At 41.5% G+C, this 17,539-nt stretch overlaps 2 protein-coding genes across 5 annotated transcripts in view; one reads left to right on the top strand and one right to left on the bottom strand.

The window, feature by feature from the left end:
• The window catches only part of LOC310852780 (uncharacterized protein C4orf17 homolog), a 150,695-nt gene that overhangs the window by 83,489 nt on the left and 49,667 nt on the right, over window positions 1–17,539 (top strand). The gene's annotated exons all lie outside the window — the stretch shown is intronic.
• On the bottom strand, window positions 1,445–15,025 carry LOC310852769 (alcohol dehydrogenase 1B-like). Its single transcript, XM_083756749.1, has 9 exons — window positions 14,869–15,025; window positions 14,012–14,113; window positions 12,913–13,051; window positions 6,234–6,321; window positions 5,910–6,126; window positions 5,239–5,502; window positions 4,207–4,342; window positions 3,567–3,705; window positions 1,445–2,186 (listed from the first exon to the last, which is right to left on the bottom strand). Exons 1-9 carry the CDS (start codon window positions 14,884–14,886, stop codon window positions 2,162–2,164), a joined length of 1,128 nt encoding a protein of 375 aa, XP_083612875.1. The 5' UTR covers window positions 14,887–15,025; the 3' UTR covers window positions 1,445–2,161.

The following is a 17,539-nucleotide window of genomic DNA, read 5'->3' as shown; positions in this document are numbered from 1 at the left end:
TTCTGGTGGCCATTCCCAGTCACCAGTCTAGCTGCTATATTCTGGATTAATTGCAGTTTCCAGGTCACCTTCAAAGGTAGCCCCATGTAGAGTGCACTGCAGTAGTCCAAGCGGGAGATAACTAGAGCTTGCACCACTCTGGCGAGACAGTCTGCGGGCAGGTAGGGTCTCAGCCTGTGTACAATCCTCCAACTGCCTCCAGGCACTCACACAGGACATTCACTGCCTTCACTGGTTCTGATTTAAAGTAAAGCATGAAACAAGAAAACAGGACGTACAAAGCACACATTTCCTATTCATCGTACAGAAATAAAAGTATTTTGTCCAAAGATTGTGTTCATGCACTATTCTCAGGAGATCTCCAAGTATGTATTTCTCAAATAGCGTTCCATCCTCCCTAATGTAATTTGTGTTAATGGAGGCTGCATAAAGTGTCCATCTCTATTTGCATATGAAGGATAGGGCTATCCTACTCCATTATCACCTTTAATGACTCTGTTTTGACACACCCAGTGCTCCAAGGATGCTATAACCCATATCTTATCAAGCCAGCCTTTCACTGAAAAGCCCTTCATCTTCCAGTAGCTTTCCACTTCCATTCAGCCTGCTGAGGGCTACCAGTTTCCAATGAAGCAACTGAGGGTCCCCAGGTTGCCCAATATTTAGTAATGCTAGAACTGGGTGCTCTTTCCCACACCTCCTCCCGTAATGTACTCCTCTTGAAATGCACAGGTTTACCCCATGCAATTTGATCAGGAACCAATGCCATCTCTCTATTGCCTTAAAGGTTGCTTCCTTTCCGTAGGCCGCCCAGAGTGGCAAGGGAAACCCAGACACATAGGATAAGTATTATTATTATTATTATTCCTGGATTATGACTGACATCGTTTATAACAGTGTTTTGCCTATGTTTTACCCCACATAGCATTCCAGGGGCGGACTTTAGTCTTTAAAATTTCATCGGTGCCCAGAGTGAGGCCAACTACATTATAGTTGAGACACCTTGCAACACCCAGTGCAGCAGAACCGCCACGATGCCCTAAATCTGCCTCTGCTGGGTGTCTTCTGAAATATTCTGCCCCTTCAGAGAGCCCTAGCAGAGATATTTGCTTTATGATGAGAGGAAAGGTTTGCTAAACACATCTAGCACTGTCACCCTGAATACCTAATAAAGCCTTATATTTCAGGCAAATATTAAACCCATTGCCCTTGACTGATTTCTAAAGCATATTGACATTCAAGAAAAATCAATGATTTGTCAGTACGCCTTTCAACCGATGTCAGCGACTGGGCTCAAGAACTGGTTCTGCCCCGACTGGGCTAGGCGACTGGAGCACTTTCAGAGACCTTCCAATCCTGGAAAACAGGTTCCAGTGCACTGGACCCACAACTGTGCATTGTGAGCACCAGGCTCATGCAGAGTATAAATAACGCGGAAGCTAGCTGTTAAGCATAACTCCTTTTATTTCTAATAGTTACTACAAACTAAAGAACTGGCTTGCATTAATGTTACATCTCCCACTCAGCCATCTAGTCACTACATAGATAAGACTCTCTCCACACACAGAGTCAGGCCGTTAGTCAGGAGCGGAAGAGTAGAAGAGCAGTTTCTGCCCCCTCCTTTCTCAAAACATCATATCAGGAGATTCTGTCAATAGGAGGGGTGAAAATATCAACATGATTAAGCCCGGCATTTAGCCAGTGGCTATTTAGCTTTGCCATTGATAGATAGACTGGTAGTAGTTTTGTACCCACCAATTCTTAGGAATCTCTGCAGAGAGATTTCAAGCTACTGATTTACAGCATGTATACTCCACTGGGTTCAGTGTGACTTTCTCCCAAATATATATAAGACAGCTGCCTAAACTACCCAACCTCTCACCTTTGAAATACATGATAATAATTATTTGTGTTGTTGCTTCATTAAACAGGATATTGATAATTTGAGTCACAACATAAGATTGTGTTTATGGTAATTTTCTTCTGTTGAATTTGGAGGAAAAATGTGACGGTCTTGGGATAGACCTACGTGTTGATAAAGGAGCATTGCCAGTGACGACACTGAAGAGTCCACTCATTTTCACATATGTCCTACTAGGCAATGTGGCCATCTGAGCTTGCAAAGGTCATTGTCTTGTATTCTTCCTCCTCACCATGGACTTTAAAATACCAGGACACTGCGAATACTGAAAGATTAAGAAACATTTTTAAATGGAAAGGTGATAATACCTGATAGATTTTTAATGTTAATAGGCTAATATTTCAGTAGGTTTAAGATCTTGCCACAAATTGCTAAGGAAAGGCTTGATCTGGTTGATATTAAGGGAAGGTGATCTTTGAAGCACCATCCATTCATTCTGTTTATTATCCACCCTCTGCCATCGCGTTCCAGGTGGGTTACTACATTTTCAAATTCAATATTAACACAATTAACACAACTTACAGTCAGAGGAGCAGAAATAGGAAAAGTATATAGCATACACAGTGAGTAATTTTCAGAGTAGGGGGTGGAGAGGGAAGTCTGAACCTGTACAGAAATCTGAAACCTTTTTTATAGTTAACATTTTATTAGCAGGATTTCATTTATAAAGGAATAAAGTGATAAAAGAAAAAGAGAAGAAAAGGGTGTGAAAAAGAGGAAATAAGAAGCCTGGTAATAAGCTTATAAAAGTGATTCCAAGAAAAGGAATTGCACAAGAAAAAGCCCAACAAGTTGATTCTATTCATTTATGCCATCACAGGAAGCTGAAATAAATGCATATTTGTCCCTAACAGAAGCATCAAGGTAAACAGTTTGTGGATGTGATTTAATTGCCCCATCCAAAACAGTATCAATTTCAGTTTATAAATCAATTGTTGCTCAGCCTAATGAGATGCGGATCGACCACAGTTGTGGCACAAGTCTTGCTTGTGAACATCCATATTTGCATGAATGTACATTGCATTGTTTCTACATGGGTTTCATTGTCCCATTTATTTATTCATTCTTAATTCTTTGAGGTGTCCGTTTCCCCATTTTGTCTTCTGTTTCTTTTTTACATAAATAGCTCGTGCAACTTTCTGTACTAGAATCTAACCATGATCAAGCTAATCTCTCTGTTTTTGGGTTTTTTGGACCACATTATTTTTTTTTTTGGTAGATGAATAAAGCGTAGACTTCATTTTAAATCTAGGTCTTGAGGGTGGGTGGGTGTTGGAGTGAATGAGTCTTTAGTTAAACTGGAAAGGGGATAGGAGATGTGTACGCAAGCCCAGCTCACGCTACAAAGGAAAACCTGGTCAGCCAATATAGTGATGTCATGTTATTGACAGGTCAACAGCCACTGCAGTCAGGAGAACTGGATCCAATCCCACCCCCCCATATTGTACAGAAAAACTCTTCAATACAACATTGTGTTGGAAGTCCCATACATCCATTTTTAGTCTACAACGCAAACAACCTCCTAGCTTTAGTCACTCCAGCGGAGGATTGTGTAATCTTATAATGACTATGGCTATGACTCTCAGAACGGCACCTTGCCTTTTCCACTACAATATTGAGGGCTGGGGGTGGGGAAAGGTCTTACCTTTTTCCTGAACGCAGCAGTTCAAAGCCCTCGTTGATTTTATCAAAAGGCAAAGTGTGGGTAATTAGTGGATCCAGAGCAAACTTCCCCCCCATGAAATCTGCAACCAGCTTGGGGACAGCTTGTTTGCTTTTCCATCCTGAAAACAGTAAGTGCACAGTTAAGATATGGTACTCTAATTATAATGCCATAAAAAAGGAGCAAAACATTGGTTAAAGGTCTGGCAGTCCTACAAATTTATAGCCTGAAACCGTCTTTGAACTTGGGTTATGCAATGAGATTGGCCTTGATGTTATGACAGATCTGTGGGTGGGAGGGAGATAGAGGAGATACTAATGTAGTAATTATGGGGCAAGAGCTTGCGTGGAAAGCCTGCAGAGGGCCAAACTGCATGAGATCTTAAATGTATTTTCACAGGGTAAGAGCATGATTTTTTTTTAAATCTAAATTGCATTGCTGGGGGTGGGGAAATAATGAGCAAATCAAGGTGTTTCTCTAATTTTGTGTTATGCCATGCTCTCAATGACAGAGGTTTAATGGACAACCCGCTGCCACCCCAAGCTATTTTGTGACGGGTGCCCTCAACACTCTCTCAGAATTTGAAATGTGCCCTGTTAATAGAAAGCTAGTAGGCCCATACCTCCAAATATAGATCCTTTCCAAGTGCGCCCCGTAAAGATAAGTTCTGGAGAGAAGGTAATTTCAGAAGCTGAAGGGGGCACTCCGACAACCACGCTGGTCCCATAATTCATGTGGCAGGAAGCCAAGGCAGCAGTCTGGGGGAAATCCAAAGTCATGACTCTTGAATCAAGCCAAGGAGAAATACCATCCATGATCACCTCCCATGACGCAGTCAGACCTCTCAAAGATTTTTACTGTTCAAAGCATATTAATAGCAATGGAAGAAAACATCCCTATCTTTTCTTCCTTCCATGTCCAGCTACATAAAGCTAAAGGTAAAGGGATCCCTGACCATTAGGTCCAGTCTTGACCGACTCTGGGGTTGCAGCGCTCATCTCGCTTTATTGGCCGAGGGAGCCGGCGTACAGTTTGCGGGTCATGTGGCCAGGATGACTAAGCCTCTTTTGGTGAACCAGAGCAGTGCATGGAAATGCCGTTTACCTTCCCACCAGAGCCGTACCTATTTATCTACTTGCACTTTGATGTGCTTTCGAACTGCTAGGTTGGCAGGAGCAGGGACCAAGCAACGGGAGCTCACCCCGTTGCGGAGATTTGAACCGCCGACCTTCTGACTGGCAATTCCTAGGCTCTGTGGTTTAACCCACAGCGCCACCCGCATCCCTGCCCAGCTACATGCACACCCTGAAAAGCCTTTTTGGATGGTGAGGGCCTTCTGAAGAATGTGGGAATGGATGCTGGGGAGTGGGCTTATGTGGGAGAGAAGAATCACCCAAAAGGATCATTCTCACCCTTCATGAGCCCCTCATGCCTGAGTCCCATCTCACATTATTCCATAAGTTACCTGATCAATGGGTGGAGGATGTTTAAAACTCTGACACGTCCTACTGTCTCAGAACCCAAGGCCCTTGCTACAACAGATTATTGGATCACAACCCAGTGAAAAATAGGAACCACTGAAGAACAGGAATGCAGGAAATGCCATCTTCCCTTTTCAAAATAGGACAGTAAAATCCTGTCTCCATGCATGTACCATGGTGTCTGTGCGCCCAATCACTTCGAATGAATAGTCAACACCTTCACCGTCTGTCAAGCCATACAACACTTCATTGATGGGCTTCTTGAAATCCAGAGGGTTGACACACTCTGTAGCTCCCATCTCTTTAGCCTTGGGAAATTTATCCTTGTTGATGTCGACCCCGATGATTCGGGAAGCTCCAGCTGCTTTGCAGCCCATGACAGTTGAGAGGCCAACTCCTCCCAGACCAAAAATGGCACAGGTTGAACCAGGCTCCACCTGAAATCATAGAGTCATAGAATTGTAGAGTTGGAAGAGCCCATCTAATCCAACCCCCTGCACTACTTGTCTCTCTCGGTATATGATGGCAAGGGCGCTCCCCCTGGGCAATTGGTTGTGGATGGGATTGCTCCTTGATGTTCAAAGCATCCAAGAGAGAGGTGGGATGCTGGAGAACTACGTCTGTAGCAAGAACGTGAATGCAGGTCATGAGTGTACATCCAGTGTATTGGTGGGCATTTGGTGGCTTTGCTATTTTATGTTGTTTTGATTCATTTACTCTATTGAATGTGCTTTCACCTGGTTCTGTGCCAGAGCCCCAGAGCTCACCTGTCCTCCTCTTTTTGTCTAGACCTGCCACAAATTCCCCACACTGAATATAAGCATCACCAATGTTTAACCCTTACCTTTGCACTGTTGATGGCAGCACCATAGCCAGTAGAAAACCCACAGCCAATCAGACACACTTTTTCTGGAGGAGCTGCAGCATCAATTTTGACCACCGCAGACTCATGCACCACGGTGTATTCTGCGAAGGTGCTAGTTCCGGCAAAGCTGTAGACCTGTTGGCCTATGTAAGTGAACCTGCTGGTGCCATCGTGCATTAATCCAGAGGCGGCAAGGCTAAAAGATGAAGAAAGGAAAATCGTGCTTTGGGTTGTGTTTTCTTTAATTTAACATTTGCACTGCTGGTGTTTCCAATACTGTTTCAAATAACAACTTCAACTCACTCGCAGAGTTTGCACAGATTGCCTCTGGGATGTTTGCATGCCCTGCATTCTCCACATTGTGGGGCAAAGAGTGGGATGACTTTGTCTCCTGGGAATGATGAAAATACCATCATTAGCCTGCTTAAAATATTCGGACAAGCTAGTACATACCACACGCTTGGGGAACCTTCAGTCCTTCAGATGTTGCTGGACTATGACCCTAACAAGCATGGTCAATGGCCAGTGTGATGGGACAGCTGAGCTGAGCCAAGACAGCCAATCAAAGTGGAGTGCAAGGAATCTTGATTTTCTTTTTTTAATGCTCCGTGTGTCTGTTTCTAATCTTGCCCCTTTCTAAAATTTATCTCTTGCAGTGTGTTTTTCTTTTTGTAAATCTACCAAAGAATCAAATCCGGTCAGGATTAAGGGGTTTTCTCTTTTTTTTAAATAATATTTTTTATTAAGTTTATAAAATACAGAAAAAAGAATAAAGAGCATGTTATAAGAATAAAATAAAAAGATTACAAATTTTCTTGTTCTTTTTTCCAAATCTTCTGGACTTCCCCACATCCTCCCAACCCTGGATTCTCTGTGAACATAACATCAGCAATTTGTTAACTTATTTCATTACTTATTGTATCCTTCGTTTTATCATGTTACCCAATTTCAAATGTGTTATAACCCGAATCATGTACATTTTCATTTAAACACAATAAAGTTATTTCCTTATTCTATCTCAGACTTCTTGTGCCTTAATTTCCATTTCTTTGGTTTGACATTACTGAAGCTAGAGTTTCCTAAAAGGTGCATTTTTTAACATTCATACAGCTTATAGTGTTTTTCCAGATAGTCCTTAAATTTTTTCCAGTCCTCCTCGGTTGTTTCTTCTCCCAAGTCTCGGATTCTGCCAGTCATTTCGGCCAGTTCCATGTAGTCCATCAACTGCGTGTGCCATTCCTCCAGTGTGGGTAAATCTTGTGTCTTCCAATGTTTTGCAATCAGGATCCTTGCTGCTGTAGTAGCGTACATAAAAAAAGTTCTGTCCTTCTTAAGCACTCTCTGGTCCACCATGCCCAGGAGGAAGGCCTCTGGTTTCTTAGGTAAGGTAAATCTAAGTACCTTTTTTAGTTCATTATGAATCATTTCCCAAAAGGCCTTCACTTTCGGGCAGGTCCACCAGAGGTGAAAGAATGTCCCTTCCGCCTCTTTACATTTCCAACATTTATTATCAGACAGGTGATATATCTTAGCAAGCTTGACTGGGGTCATGTACCACCGGTATATCATTTTCATAATGTTTTCCTTCAAGGCACTACATGCCGTAAATTTCATTCCGGTGTTCCATAACCTTTCCCAGTCTTCAAACATAATGTTATGCCCCAAATCCTGCGCCCACTTTATCATGGCGGATTTGACTGTCTCATCCTGAGTATTCCATTTAAGCAGCAGGTTATACATTCTCGAAAGTAGTTTACTTTTTGGTTCTAACAGTTCTGTCTCTAGTTTCGATTTTTCCACCTGGAATCCAACCTTCTTGTCTACTTTAAAGACCTCTTGAATTTGTGCATAATGCAACCAATCTCGCACCTTGTTTTTTAATTTTTCCAAGCTCTGCAACCTCCAATTGTCTCCAATCTTTTCAATAATTTCCCCATATTTAGGCCAATTGGCCTCCGTGTTAGGTCTCTTACGTGCCTTGGCCTCCACCGGTGAGAGCCACCTCAGAGTCTTACTTTCCAATAAGTCTTTATATTTTGTCCAGACCATTAAAATTGCTCTCCTAACAATGTGGTTTTTAAACAATTTGTGCACTTTAACCTTGTCATACCACAAATATGCATGCCACCCAAAAGCTTTATTCGGGGCTTTTTGCCCTGCCAAACAAACTTAGAAATATCCTTCTGCCACTTTCCAAAACATTCCACCTTGTCCACGATCTGTAGGGTCTGAAACAAAAATAACATTTTTGGCAATACGTTCATCTTTATAGCTGCTATTCGACCCAACAAGGAAAGTTTCAATCTTGACCACGTTTCCAAATCTCTTTTGATTTCTGACCAACATTTCTCGTAGTTATCTTTAAACAAATTCAAATTTTTGGAGGTCAGATACACCCCTAGGTATTTTACTTTTTTAACCACATTTAGTTCTGTTTCTTTCACGAACTCATCTGTTTCTGTAGTTGTCAAATTTTTTGCTAGAACCTTAGTTTTTTGCTTGTTCAACTTAAATCCCGCCACCCGACCAAAATCAAAAATTAATTCTAACACTCTTTTAGTACTAGAGACTGGCTCCTGCAATGTTAATACCAGGTCATCTGCAAATGCTTTCAATTTATATTGTTTCACTCCGACCTCAATTCCCTGTACCAACCGGTCCTTTCTAATCATGTTCAATAGCACCTCCAGAACTGAAATAAACAATAGGGGGGATAGAGGGCACCCCTGCCGTGTCCCTTTTTCAATTTTAAACTCCTCTGTCACCACATTGTTTACTATCAATTTCGCTTTTTGTTCTGAATATATTGCTTCTATTCCATTTTCAAACCCCCGCCCCACTCCCATCCCTTCCAAATTTTTCTTCATAAACATCCAGGAAATGTTGTCAAAGGCTTTCTCCGCATCAATAAAGATTAGCACCGCTCTAGTGTTAAGCTTTGTTTGTAAAAGTTCCAAAATATCGATGATGTTTCTTGTGTTGCCAAACAAATGCCTACCAGGGAGAAAGCCAGCCTGGTCCTTATGGATCACTTCATTAAGCACTTTTTTAAACCTACTTGCCAAAATGTCTGCAAAAATTTTGTAATCCACGTTTAGGAGTGAGATGGGGCGGTAGTTCTTAAGCTGGGTCTTTTCAGTTTCTAGTTTAGGTATCAATGTGATGTAGGCTTCTTTCCACGTTTCCGGTGCCTTCCTCCCCTCCATAATCTGGTTACAGACCTCCAACAAAGGTTGTATCAAATAGTCTTTCAGAACCTTATAGTATTTGGAGGTAAGTCCATCAGGGCCTGGAGATTTGCCTAATTGAAGGTTCTGAATGGCACTTTCAATTTCTTGCTGTGTGATATTACTATTCAGGATTGTTCTCATTTCCTGAGGTATTTTCTGTAATCCGTTGGTTTTGAGAAATTGGTCCACCTCCGAGTCTTTCTGTGGCCCTTGTGAATAAAGTTCTTTGAAATATCTCTGGAAGCACTTTCTAATTTCCTCGGGTTTCTGAACCATTCTCCCTTCAATCTCTAGATTTGTAACTGTATTAAGTTTTTGTCTCTTTTTCAACTGCCATGCTAGCAGTTTCCCACACTTATTTGCTGATTCAAAAGATCTTTGTTTCATTTGTTTAATTTTCCATTCCACCTCTTGATTTATCAATTTCAAATATTGTGCTTGGAAAAATTTCACTTCTCTCAGCACTTCCTTTGACTTGGGCCTGGATCTTAGTTTTTTTTCTCCATCTCTTATTTTTTCCAATATCTTCTCCTTCTTTTCATTCCAGAGCTTTTTCTTGATCGTATTTTGTTGTATTAGAAACCCTCTCATGACTGCTTTACTTGCGTCCCAGATTATTCTTTTTTCCACAGTGGTATTTAAATTTATCTCAAAATAGTCCTTTAAAGTTTTTTGGGCCTTCTTAACAATCTTCTCGTCCCTTAGTAAGGTGTCATTCATTTTCCATCTGAAGGATCCGGTTGTATTTAGTCTCAATTCCATTTTCAAAGCATTATGGTCGGAGCAGGTTTTTGGGCAGATTTCCACCTTTCTAGTCTTGGGTGCCAGTCCTCTAGTTATCCATATTTGGTCGATTCGTGTCCATGTCAGATGAGCTTCAGAAAAGAAAGTCCCTTCTTTTCCTAGGGGGTTCTTAATCCTCCATATGTCAATTAAGTCCACATTGTCAGTCATTTCAAAGAAAGTTTTAGGTAGTCTGCCATCTTTCGTTATGTTAGCACTTTGCGACTTATCCATATTTACAGACACAACCCCATTCATATCACCCATCATAATGATGTTGTTATAGTCTAAGTAGTCCAGCATAGTCTCATGCAGCTTCCTGAAAAATTCCGATTTTCCTTCATTTGGAGCATATATTCCTAGTATCAAAATTTTTTCTCCTTGTGTCTGAATTTCAATCGCCAAAATTCTGCCGTGTTCATCTTTAAATAAGAATTTCGGTGACAGGCTCTCCTTTGCATATATCACCACTCCTCTTTTCTTAACTTTATCCGAAGAAATAAATTCTTGGCCTAATCTTTTATTAATTAGCACTTTTCTGTGGAGCCTTGTCACATGCGTTTCTTGCAGGCAAATAATGTCCAATTGTTCTTTTTTCAAAATATGAAATACTTTTCTTCTTTTTTCCGGAGAGTTTCCGCCATTTATATTCCAACTGAGAAGCTGCAGCGACATCCTGGTCTAATTGGTGGGTCTACAGTGGGGTGTCTAGGTTTCCCTCCGATCCCGGAGGTGGTAATGCTGGTCCGGATCCAGACGGTGTAGGCTTTGGAGATGGTCCCGGTGGTGGTGGTGGCCAAGAAGCTGCGGCTCCTTTCTGGAGGTCCTCCTCGTGGTCGTGTAAGAACTTCTGTTGGTCCTCAGGTGTTTTAATTCTTACTTTCCTTCCTTTGTAGGTAAATGATAGTCCTTGCGGAAACTCCCACCTATAAGGGATTGTGTTGTATCTCAACAGTTTGGTCAAATCTGTATAAGTGGTCCTAAGATCCAAAAGATGTTTGGGTATGTCTCTGTAAATTTCAGCCTTTTTACCTTCTATCTCCAAAGATTTTTTAAAATGTAGGCCTAGTATCTTGTCTCTTTCCTCTCTTGATCTCAGAATAACCAAACAGTCTCTGGACTTATCCTTCTTTATCAATTTTCCCAGTCTAAAAGCCGTCACAATTTTAAAATCCTTGTCTTCCTCAATCCCCCAGAATTTGGAGAACAAAAGTGTTAGAAATCCCTGTAAATTTCCTTCCTCCAGTTCTGGGATGGCCCTTAACCTGAGATTATTTTCCTTACTTTTCAATTCAACCAATGACAGGTAGGCTTGTTGTTCCCCTACCTGTCTTTTCAGAGGCCTTACTTCCCCCTTAATCTCATCAACCTTTTTGTTCGCCTGTTCTGCTTTTTGACTGGCTTCCACAGCAAGTTTATAGTTTTCAGTCGTTGCCCCTTGCAATTTTTCAATTGCCTGAGTGTGCTGGGAAACCTGCTCAGATAATTTACTAATAGAGGATGTAGCTTGGTCAATTTTTGATGATTGATTGTCCACTTTTTGGTTTAAAATTGCCAGTTGTTCCAAAATTTGTTTCAGGACTATTTCAGATCCTCCAGTTGCCATATCTTCTGCAGCAGGCTCTTCAACTTTCACCTCCTGTGCTGTCAGCACAGTTGGGACGGATGATCTTCGTTGATGAGATAGGGTTGTTTGAACAAGTTGCACTGGCTTCTTTTCTTTTTCTTTAGCTTTAGCTGCTCTTGTTCTCCCTGAGCCACTCATTCCACACCTGCCTCTGTTCAAGGTCAATTTTTCTTTTGTTCCATAAGTCAAACAAGTCCAGAGTGTAAACAATTTAACCACAGAGAATCACAATAAAGTACAGTTCCCAGGCCTCTATGTCTCCACAATCCTCTAGGTGGGGGTATTTCAAAGTTTCAAGGAAGGAGAGAACTCTTATCCGCCATTGAAGTTCTTATGTTCCCTATGTTAAATCTTTAGTAGTTCCAGAGCACAAAAGGAAGGTTCCCCGGGCTTTCTTTTTCTTGAAAAAAAGCCACAAGGTGTCAAGAAAGGTCCCAGCAACAATGTTTAAACGTTAGTGTCTCAGTCTATGTGTCAGTTTAAACTCCAATAACAGTATCAGCAGTTTGACAGTTCTCTTTTGCACACTGACAGCCCGACAGCTGGGTTGTCCCTTTTAACTCCGCATAGCGCCACCTCCGGAAGTCAGGATTAAGGGGTTTTCTCAAGATGGTGGAGGGCATGTGTACAGTGTCGCATTGGTGCAGTGCTGATGGCACTTACCCTTCCTCTGTTGGGAAATGCTTTTTTGAGACGGGGGACAGTACAAAATTGGGGAGGGGGGGTTGAGGAGGGTCAGTTGGAGGTGGGAAGTGAGAAATGTCCCTATTTTCATCTCAGCAATGTTGGAGGGTATGTCATGAACATTGCAGATTCTTGTGCAGCTAGCTGTGAAGTGGGGAGGGCTGGAGGGCTGAGTTTGGGAGTACCTGCTCTTGGACATTCAAATCAGTAGAAGGGGCACTTTTGGTAGTTCCTCTTTCATCAACATTTTGGGGTGCTGGCAGTATAGCAGTCCTGGTCTTTGGCACCTGAGAATAGGGACTACCCTATTCTCTTGACTGCAATTTGTTTTAAATTACGGTAGTATTGCAAGTTTAAGTAGTTGTGACCCACCCTGGCAGGTGATAGTAGTAGTAGAGTTGTAGTAGTAGTAATAATATCACCAGTTAAGTAGAAATAATGTTGCTGAATCCTATTCAGAAATGTCTAGCAATTGATTCCAAATTCTGGCATTTACATTAAAAATCTAGTCACTGGCCCAGAGCTGACCGCCCTTCCCAAAAGAAAACACTTTCTTGGTTATTCTTCCACCAGTTGGTTGGCTCTCCTAGTTTCATTTGATCCTTGTTGACCAATGCTGTGACTTGATATTTTCTGGTTGCACTCTGCTTTACCTTACCTGGTTTCACACAGGTAACTCCTTCCCCAACGCTCTCCACAACACCAGCTGCCTCGTGACCAAGAATAATGGGGAATTTTACGTGCATTGCCCCACTCAGCCCATGGTCATCGGAGCGACAGACTCCAGACGCCAAAATCTGGGTTAAAGGAGATAGTTTTTTATTTTATATTATTTTTAAAAATTAAGTTCATGAATTACCTCCCATAAGATATCTCAAAATGATATTGCAGTAAAAACATAAATAATAGAAACAATTACTAACAGATCAACATGTACAAATATTTAAAAGCAATTAAAAATAATTTCATGTGTGAAAACGATTTCACATCTAATTCAGACTGGTTAAAGATCTCCACTTAACAGTTTTTTTGTGTGCTTTTTGAAAAAGGAAGTCTTTAATTGATACCTATCATCCAATACCAAATATAACCAGGGAGCTTTTGAGTTTCACCTTGGTCCTGGAAACACTCCTCTCATAATATTGCTCAAAATCCCTCTCCTGCAGCAACTTGCAGGGGTTCAAAACTCTCCTACATTTCCACATCAGTTTGCAGGTTTTTGTTTTAAAGTACTCATGAAAATTCATCAGGATTACAGTGCAAATTTCTCCTAATATATACATGTTTGCTATAACGATCTACAATGACTCCCCATGTGTTTCCAAGCACAATTCAAAGTGTTAGTGTTGACCTTTGTTAATATTCTGTGGAAGTTACCCAGAGGTGCTGGGCAACCCAGTCAGGTGGGTGGGGTACAAGTTGTTGTTGTTGTTGTTGTTGTTGTTGTTAATTATACTAAGTCAGACCATTGGTCCATCTAGCTCAGCATTTTCCACATTGACTGAAAGCAGCTCTCCAGAGAGTCAGACTAGGGACTCTCCCACACCTGCCTGGAGATACCAGTGATTCATCCTCAGACTTTTTCAAGCAAAACAGCTGCTCCTCCACGAGCTGCAGCCCTTCCCCATTCTCATATTGTTTTTGAAAGCATAAATTAGGTAGATTTATCTTTAAATGCAAACTGAATCAAATTTCTCCATCCCTAGTGCAGATACTAACCATCTGCAGAAATGCCATTTTTGGTTTGTCTCTCTTACCTTAATCCGGACTTCATGTGCCTTAGGTGGGGCAACTTCTATTTCCACAATACTAAATGGTTTCTTGACTTCCCAGACAACGGCAGCTTTGCACTTAATGACCTGAGATAATAGAATATCATAACAGTATTTCTGTATGTAACTGTGCAATCCTATCCTGGGCAACCCCCACCCCCAATAAAATGTATATACCACTCGATTCTACAAAACCTCAAAACAGTTTACAGTGACAGCTCTGATTTCAATGTCCTGTGAAATAACAGAAGATCTAATACTATTTTTCCATGCAGTTAACATTGCAATCCTCTACATGTTTAATATTTAATATGCGTCCCAATACCAGTGTTATTTTTCTGGAAAAAGAGGTGCTGAAACTCACCATGAATGCCTCCTTTGTTCTCTTACAATGGCAATGGCACCCATCTGAGAGGTGCCGGAATTGAGTTCTGGTGAGTTCCAGCTGAAAAAAGCCCTGCCTATAGCCGAATTCCTCAGGGTGGCTTTTAATTAGACATCTTTTTACAATCTTCACCAGGGCTTACTCCCTGGTTAAGTTATTTAGGATTGAAGCCCTGATGACTACTGAGCTAGTTTTCAACTTGCTGGATGTTTCTGCCTCCCCAGTTGAAAGCATGTTTAACATTCACTGGTTTGGTATTAATGATGGCGTTCCAGGAGGAGGAAAATAGAAGAATCTTTCAGGAACCCCTAAGATTAAACTTCCAAGAACTTCTTGGATGAACCTCAGGGAATGTATTGCTCCTGCTTATAGTACAATAAGCCTATTTTGTATTTTTAAAAGCTATTTATGCATCTTGGTGCTGAAAAAACAACTTTAAAAGAAATCATCTACTTACTTTCCCTGCAGTGCTCATGATGTTGAGCTTTGTAATATACCGTATCTGCTTCCTCTGTGTTGTTTCAGAACTTCTAGTCTGTCCTCCTAGAAGTACAAAGGTTCTGCTGCAAATATTTGGCTTATCTTTCAACTAAACATAGCCCTTCCCCAGTTCAACACCAAGAAATGTGGCCACTCCTCTACGTTCAGTTTGTTTCCACCTGCAATTTCACAACTGCAATTTCACAAAGTTAAGAGTCCTCAGCTGTGGTACAATACACTGTACATTTAGATTGCACTCAAGGAAATAAGAGCTGTATCCTCCATGAAAATTCGCTTTAATCTTTTCCAAACTGTGCAACGCATCCGTTGCGGATCCCACCCCATGGGCGACTCTGGTCCGTGAGTCTGCTCTCAGCAGGACTAGCACTGTGTGTGATTAAAGATGATAGCAATTAACAATGGTGATAAGAAAGCCCAAACAACCCCTCACCCCGATCGTCGCAAGCGTAGCCGTTGAAGATCACATTGTCGTTTTTGAACAGGGACTCTAGGGACGAGTTGAAATCACTCTCCATCCTTCTGTTGGAATCGGAGCTGCTGTCGGAGCTGATCTTGATGCTGCTGCTTGTAGTGAGGTCGCAACTTTTGGGGAACTTGGCCCTGCCACATGCCCCCATCATGCCCCCATCACCCATGACCATCTTGACATAAACACACGGGACACATTGCTTGGGTCAAATATCGGCACAACTTTATTGATTACAGATGAAGGGGTTGGTCAGGCATTGGGAAAACCAGTTTAAGTGCCAGCCCGCCTGTATTTCTGTGGGGTCAACTCAAGGCAAAGAGGCCCCTAATGACACACATCAAGTACGAACCCCTTGCGGGGTTGCTGCCTTGAGGAGTACTCTGGCCCTTCCTCCCTCCTGCCTGGGCTTCGGAACTGAAGCCACTCCTTCCAGATCCCTTTGCAGGGTTTCCCAAATTTGGGTCTCTAGCTGCTTTGGGACTACAATTCCCATCAATTTAATGGAAATGATATTAGTAATTTTGCTATAGTAACTGCAGGCCGCATCCAAGATTCTGAAAAAGCTGCTTTCAGAGAAAGACAGCTCTGAAGTGCAGCTGTCATCTCTTTGTTCTGTTCTAAAGGTCTTTTGAATTACTAGTTTACAGCTGCATGTTCTCTGTCTCTCTCTCTCTTACTCTCTCACACACATTTTTTAAAAATAATGATAATAATAGCACAGTTATAAAAAGCAGCATGGACACATCCTGTGTCAGTGGCTGGGAATCCAATTCGTTATCTGCAGTGCAATAGGGACAAAAAGGCACCCCATAACCACATTGTACAGTGTAAATGGTTTGGAGGGCGCACTGAATACCTCATACAAGACAAATGTCTCTTTCCCTGCATCTAGTTCCTGATTTAGGAAGCAAGCCTCTTCACACAAAAGCTGTTTTCCTGAATCAATGTTTTAATATTCTGCTTTGATTCCTATTTTAAAAAATCATATGAAAAGGGGTTGTTTCTCTGCTCTTAATTTAAAAAAAAAATTGAAGTTTTCACAAAGTAAAGCATGAAAGAAGAAAACAGGATGTACAAAGCACACATTTGCTATTCATCGTACAGAAATAAAAGTATTTTCTCCAAAGATTGTGATCATGCACTATTCTCAGGAGATCTCCAAGTATGTATTTCTCAAATAGCATTCCATCCTCCCTAATGTAATTTGTGTTAATGGAGGCTGAATAAAGTGTCCATCTCTATTTGCATATGAAGGAAAGGGCTATCCTACTCCATTATCACCTTTAATGACTCTGTTTTGACACACCCAGTGCTCCAAGGAGGCTATAACCCATATCTTATCAAGCCAGCCTTTCACTGAAAAGCCCTTCATCTTCCAGTAACTTTCCACTTCTATTCAGGCTGCTGAGGGCTACCAGTTTCCAATGAAGCAACTGAAGGTCACCAGGTTGCCCAATATTTAGTAATGCTAGAACCGGTTTCTCATCCAGCAATAGGTGATAATTTCTGCAAACACAGAATTCCAACACTCTGCAGCAAATCTGCATTCCTACCATATGTGGATAGGTGTCCTGACTGACATAGTTTATAACAGTGTTTGCTTGTGTTTTACCCCACATAGCATTCCAGGGGTGGACTTTGGTCTTTAAACTTTCATCGGTGCCCAGTGTGAGGCCAACATCCCCCCCTTTGCCTTCTGTTCTGCTCAGTTGACTACATTATAGATGAGACATCCTGAAACACCCACTAGGCTCCATGTCCAAGGCAGCAGAATCATCTCGATGCACTAAATCTGCCTCTGCTGCATGTCTTCTGAAATATACTGTGTTTGCAGAGAGCCCTCGCAGAGATATTTGCTTTATAATGAGAGGAAAGGTTTGCTAAACACATTTTGCACCGTCACCCTGAATACCTAACAAAGCCTTAAATTTCAGGCAAATATTAAACCCATTGCCCTTGACTGATTTCTAAAGCATATTGACATTCAAGGAAAATCAATGATTAAGCCTGGCATTTAGTCAGTGGATATTTAGCTTTGCCACTGATAGATAGACTGGTAGTAGTTTTGTACCCACCAATGCTTAGGAATCCTGAGAGTCAAAAAGAAAAGAAAAACGTTGCATCATCTTGTAATGTTTTATTACGTTTTTATAAATGT

The sequence above is a fragment of the Podarcis gaigeae genome (assembly GCF_964106915.1).
Source record: "Podarcis gaigeae genome assembly, chromosome: 9".
NCBI lineage: Eukaryota > Metazoa > Chordata > Lepidosauria > Squamata > Lacertidae > Podarcis > Podarcis gaigeae.
The sequence above is the reverse complement of the archived record's forward strand: the minus strand, read 5'-3'. Positions and strand labels throughout refer to the sequence as shown.